The sequence below is a fragment of the Cyprinodon variegatus genome, unplaced genomic scaffold, assembly GCF_000732505.1.
Source record: "Cyprinodon variegatus isolate N-32 unplaced genomic scaffold, C_variegatus-1.0 Scaffold4, whole genome shotgun sequence".
In the NCBI taxonomy this organism is placed as follows: domain Eukaryota; kingdom Metazoa; phylum Chordata; class Actinopteri; order Cyprinodontiformes; family Cyprinodontidae; genus Cyprinodon; species Cyprinodon variegatus.
Genome location: NW_015150457.1, coordinates 3,190,932 through 3,197,371, shown reverse-complemented (window position 1 = coordinate 3,197,371; position 6,440 = coordinate 3,190,932). Strand labels below are relative to the sequence as shown.

At 37.5% G+C, this 6,440-nt stretch overlaps 1 protein-coding gene across 1 annotated transcript in view; it reads right to left on the bottom strand.

The window, feature by feature from the left end:
* Positions 1 to 935: 935 nt before the first annotated feature.
* tdrp (testis development related protein) overlaps positions 936 to 6,440 on the bottom strand; it is a 17,196-nt gene continuing 11,691 nt past the window's right edge. Inside the window, exons 3-4 of the mRNA XM_015371477.1 lie at positions 3,145 to 3,260; positions 936 to 1,640 (exon numbers count right to left, since the gene is read on the bottom strand). Coding sequence (XP_015226963.1) covers positions 1,202 to 1,640; positions 3,145 to 3,260 — 555 coding nt within the window. The 3' untranslated portion in view covers positions 936 to 1,201. The remainder of the gene's footprint in view (positions 1,641 to 3,144; positions 3,261 to 6,440) is intronic.

Genomic DNA, 6,440 nt, shown 5'->3' with positions numbered 1-6,440 from the left:
AAATGAAGGGGAAAATGAAAGGAGGAAATAACACGTTATGATGAGATAAGAAAATTCGGGAAGTAGAAAATATATCTCCATTCTCTTATTGTCTTTATCCATAACGGGAAATGACTAAAATCAAGTTAAATAGGAATCCTGCTGAACAAACTAATGAAAACATATGAGACACCATTTATTATATGGTTTCCTTCAAAGACACAAAAACACACTCGTTTCAAAGGAGTTTTTCTTTTTTTTTAATGATTGCACAACTCATTGAGCTTTTATGTTAAGGCTTCAGACAGTGTCAGGGTGCTGCATCTGCATAGTAAGGAAGTATAAAGTAGCTACATAAAGGTTCAGTAGTATAACAAGCTTGCATAATATTTGATTGTCTCTCATCTGAGCAAAAAACATATTGGCAAAAATCACACATTCAAAAAATGACATTTGACAGTAGTTTAAGGCTTTCATTTCAACAGATTAAGAATTTGCTAGTGATTCAAGCTTAAAAGTCCTTTACAAAAAACTCACAACACAAATGATTTAAAATTCCTTCAAACAAACGTTTTATGTGTAACATTCAAGAATTCAAAACAATAATTTGTATTATGATGGGGTTACCTACAGATAGCTCAGAAATTACAAAGCTGGTTTAAGTTTTGGGGTTTAACCAGTTGTCCTTGATGCACAAAATGGATGAATAAATGTAAAAATAACAGCTTGTAGGGAAATTCTTTTAGTAATTTAGGAAGAAGTTAAAGGGAAAATATCACATTTTGGGGGGGATTTAGATAATGAGAATTCAAACCATAAATAAATTACAACATGTCCTTTTATCGTTTCCCAGAGCAGAGAAGGAAGTTTCTGATACAAAAAAGCCTTTTGATGCTGCCACTGTTTGGCTGCATCATAAGATGCTTCATGCTTTTTTTTTTTTTTTATAGATTTTCTTTTATACATAGTATGGACATAGATGTAACTTATCAGATGGAAACCTGACCCACATTAAGAAGGAAAAGTAATAAAAATGATGATATATGCCCTTTAACGCTCTCAACAGAAACTAAAAGGAGAAAAATAAATCCTGTTTACTGGTCACTACTGGAGTAGCACGTTAAGGCACTGCCTTGTTTATTTCCTGTGTGACAGTCTATGGTGTCATGTTTTCTAGACTAGGAGGCAGAATTTCGGTTCAGATCTACTGAATGAAACCATGCTACTGCTTGAAATTGGCCCATGGGCCCTCTGACACGATCCCTCTGCTCATTCTACTGATGCCAGCCAGCTTGACTTTGGCACGGGCCGTCCACCTCACTGCAGCAGCTGGGTCGTTGGAGTCCTTCAGGTTGGCATAGCGGGAGGAGTCCTCCTCAAACCCCTGTCCACCCCACGAAGGAATTTCTAAGGGTATGCTGATGGAGTCAGGAGGAAGGGACAATGCAGACTCTCCATTCTGACCGCCCTCGACCAGGGCTTCCTCACCCACAGTCTCAGCAACCATCCCCAGCTGCGGTGGCTCCCAGCCCTCCATCTTCTCCGGTTTTTTAGCAGGTGAGATTTGCCTCATAGTCATCGTAACATTGTCCCAGAAACAGTTTCCCTTTTCTGGTTTGTCCTTCTTCTCCTTCTCCCCTTCCTTGACCTTTTTGTTAGACCTTTGAGGAAACACAGAAAGGGTTAAAAAGAGAGCGGTTAAAACATGAAGTTACAGGCATTCCACACAGTTTCCTGTATTGTCACCATAAATAGATCTGGAGGGACTGGTGTTTATCAGACATTTCAACACTGGAGAGCAGAGTGTTCCCCACACACCGAGCCCTTATGGAGGAGTTCCCTTTTGTTTGTCAAAGCAAGGTCATTAATAAAGGTTTTCCTGCTCATATATGTTCCACTTCCTCAGCTTGTCTCAAAGAAACTGCTTATAAAGAATTACATGTAAACAAATCCAAGTGGGTGGGTGCGGCTTTGGTTTTAGTAGCTGAAACTAAATGTTTTTGCCTTTCGCACTTGAGTGGTAATGATTTAATATGGTGCCATACTGATCCGATATAAAGCTGAACTATTTCTGGCCTGCCAGCATTGGACATGTAACAATATGTCCTTTAAATTAGGCAAAGAAATTCACCGTAAGAACAGAACAAACACCCAATAAAAAGTCATCGTCTATTTTAAAACACCTTTTTTTGGGACAGAAACTCATATCTAAGTCATTAAAATATAAATTGGAGAATTGTAGGGGAAGGGGAAATATGTGCAAGGAATTAGTTTACAATTTATATTAAGATATTGAGCTGTATTTATACAGTTTTGATGGTAATCTTTTGCTCTTTACCAGCTACTTAAATATTTTAATGGGAATAGAGATGCATAATGATTCAAAGATAACCACCATCTTAATATGAAGCATGAAAATGAAATTATGTTTTGTTTTTATAGGGTTTTTAATCATGTTTTTTTGTTGTTGGCATTCATATAAATATATACTGGTGTGATAACTTATACGTTTGATTGTTTTTTGCTATCCGACTTTATTTTTATACCCCCTCCAGAGAAAACTCCCCCAGCCGCCTTTGATATCCGCAAAGCAAATTTTGGTGGTTTGTAATATTTCAAGTGTCATGCCTTCCTGCTTTAATATTACTTAATAATTTACCAGCACAGCAGACACCAACTGCCTTTATTGTCCATATTTATTGCACATTTTGATGGTGAGATACCAAAGCTCCCAAAGTCCTTTTGTAAAAAGTGTAAGTTATTGGTTAACATCTCAAATTGTCTACATATCTTATTCTGACAGGTTGCAGAGCTACTGACGTGTACAATAGTGAATATATATACTCATTTGTAGCATGGGGAATATTTAAGAGGAATTTAGACTGTAAATTTATTATGCAGTTTTTGACCTTTTAACAAATAACTGCTCTTATTAAACTATTAAACAGATTCTTTAGTCACTAATAAAGTAGTTTGTGTTATTAGAGTTCTAATAACACAAAAAGTCTCTGAAGCATTAGTTTTTGCTTAAGTTGAGCCAGTGGAAAAAAATTTGAACTAAAATACAACCTTTTTTTTGTCTAACCTCATAAATCTCTGGGTTTTAAAAATGTTACGGAACAAAATTCTGTTTGCCATGCTAAAGAAAATGCATATGAAACTTACACTTTGCGCTCTGCCACCTTCTCTCCGGACAGCAACAAGTGTTCATCATCCTTGGAGGAAAGCATCTTTTTCTCCTTCCTCTCCTTCTTGGACATCATTATCTTCACCTTTGCCTCCTGACAAATAGAAAACAACATAAAAAAAGAGAATAAACTTTAAACATCTGTTTTAACATTCATAACTCCACGTTACTTGTCTCTGTTTTCTTTTTTTATTTACCCTCCAAACCGAAAATATTTAGGAGTTTGAGAGGACAGGAATGCAGAGAAGCAACGATTCAGGCTGACAGCTCATATTTTGGAAAATACTTTGTGAGGCTTTCTGAGTGCATTCCAGTGCGAGAAAACTCCTGATCTCCATCATATTAGAATTCCTTCCTGCGTTTCCCTTCTTTCTACTGAGTGCTCATACATCACTTATCAGCTAAAATAGAACAAAGTTTTGACTTCCCTTCTTGCCAGGAGAAAACTCCTAATCTCAGCTGTCAAGGTCTCGCCCTCAACCCTCCTCACATCCGTGTCTGCCTGCTCTCTCGGTACACAAAATGATATTTGACTAATGGGTTTAACCCTAGAGAACCTCTTTATATGGCTTGATATGTAATATAGATCCATTCTCATTTGGGACAGGAAGTTGCCTCAGCAGCCACAACAAGCAAACAGCTTGTTTGACACAGAAAGCATTCTTTCCTTAAAGCAAACAGGGACACCTTCAATCAGACCTGTCAGCGGATAAGGCTTCAGAATGCAAGAGTTTAGATTAAACAAACTGCCACCAGTTAACATGTTTAACATTCATTTAACAAACCTGAGAATAGATCATTCTGCTGCTGTTTTGCAAGTTGATAAATGTGGAAATAAATATCACCCTCTCTCTTGCACAAGCATGATTAAGGCGTCAAAAAATAAATATTTAACCACCGCTCTTTCAGCACCTGGTTTCTGTCCAACCTCTTTTTTTTTTTTTTTTTAAACCAGCGTTTTGCAGCATGTCACTCTTGAGTAGTCGGGAGCTCTGCAGAGAAAAGGAACACGATAACCACAGGGAGTCGTTCTTGTTGGAAGCGAGTCTGCGTGCGGCTGAATTCCACTTGCATGCTTGCACATACAGCAGCTAAACTATTCTTTGTTCTCTTAGAGACCCTTTAATCTGTCCCACTAAAAGGAGCCCCTCAGTTCACCGTGTATGAGGGGGAGAATTACCTGGTAGAACAATCCAGCTTTTATTAACCTGATTTCTGACATGGAAGCTGAGGGAGTTATTAAGCATTATGAAAGTTCTTTAGATATTAAACGACAGATGTGGAGGTGCTTTTGTGTTTCTTGCTAATTAACTTCTGGATTTGGGGACTAAATAAAACACTATGTTATTTAATGTACCCTCATTACTACCATATTTTTCTGTTACCTGTTTGCATTTAAGCACATTAGGGTGTTAACTCTAATTGGAGTACTTACAACTATACTAAGTATAAATCTGCTCAAGTATTGGAGTTAATAATCCGTGTAAAATCTGACAGTCATGCACTGTAGCTTTTACTCTACATGGTGTTGATTACCCGCCATTCTCAGAGATCTTCTTGACTTTTATTTTATTTTTTTTTATTTACTCTGACAAACTGACACTAGATATACAGTCAATTTTACACAAATTTTGAGTGGGAACAAATGTCATCTGAAATAGAGTAACATTCAACTCTGTAAGCGTTAATGTAACACTGTGTTTTTACTGTGCAGGCTGAGGGCTAATCAACTGGTTAACTGAACAGGATGAAGGAAAGCTAGGCAATGTTTTTACTTTCTGGACTTGGACTACCTACCATTACCAATCTGAGGGTGGCTTAAAAGTTACGCCATCCAAGTACAAAGCATGGTAGTGTCATCATCATTCTATGGGATATTTTCTTAAGTAGTGATAGGGAAAATGATCAAACTAAAGATGTAGGTGGGTTAAAGGATGGTATTGGCAGCATTATGCTGGGGGATCAAGGAAGGTGATAATTGGAGCTGAATATGGGACAAACAAATAAGAAAATGTATTTGAGAACTCAGGACTTTGTGAGGAGGTTCACCTTACAGCAGATAAAGGAAACCAAAAAACTAACTCAAAAAAACAATGGAATGGTTTAAATTACGTATTTTCAATTTTTAGAACGTCACTAGAGCCCTTCTGTGAAGAGAAACAGGTAAAAGCTCCAATCTTTGTATGTTTTAAAAAGACTTTCAAAAAAATTTACAACTGTTAGTGGCTCTACGATGTACTGACCCAGCTCAGGGAAACTTAGATCCACTATTTAAGGCTTTATTATCAAAATAACCAGTCAAACTCTGATCATCCTTATAAACTCGCCTCAATAACATAAGAACTAAGGATTTAAAGTTGTTTCCAGACCCCAGCTTCTTCCAGATCTCTATATCCATTTGCTGCCATTTTTTTTTTTCTCATTCCTGGTATGAGTATAAAACAATAAATTGTCCTGAATAGTTGCAGCCGTTCACAGCAACCAAACAGCCTGGGGTTATTTTCAGCTTTGTTTTTCCTCCACGGCGATTGTTCCAGTTCAAAACACACAGCTCCTCAAAAGAATGCTGCATTTCCTTCCCTTCTCCGGCCAGCTACCCCCTCCACCTCAGCGACAGGACACAACATGAAATATGTGCCTCCAACAAGTTGCACTCAGGGGCAGGAGGTAAAATAGGGCAGCGGCCTAGAGTTCAGGGAAAACACAGCAGTCTGTGTTTGATTTGCTTCACACATGCAGAAAACAACACCTCTGGGTGAAGACTTGCTGTCAGCACAGAATATGAGATGATACAAATCTCTCATGAACTGGGCGATGAGAGACGATCACCTGCACGCGGAAAGGCTGACGTCGTCAAACTGGTATCAGTAACAAAACGTTTAACAGAACCCAACATCCAACCAGGTCTTCTATGCATGTGGAAAAGTCTGGAATTCAAAGTTTATTTGTATTCTTCGAAGTGAATAAGTTTAAAAGAAAAAAACAAACCAAAAAAAAAAAAAAGAGTAAGGAAAAATATTTGTTTATAGATTCAATTTCTTGTCCTGTTGTCTAAAAGCTGTGCCTTTCCTTCAATTCTACCTCTCTCATGTCCTTTCTTTCTCATGCTCACACTTCTTTCCTCCTAATGCATGTCTTTTCTCCATTCCTTACTACGTTCCCTTCCTTATTGTAAATCTCCTTTATTCCCAAGTGAGACGCCTTTAAGCTTGGAAAAGAAAGTCAGGAGTTTCCCTTTTTTTTTTTTTTTTTTTTTTTTTTTTTTTTTTTTTTA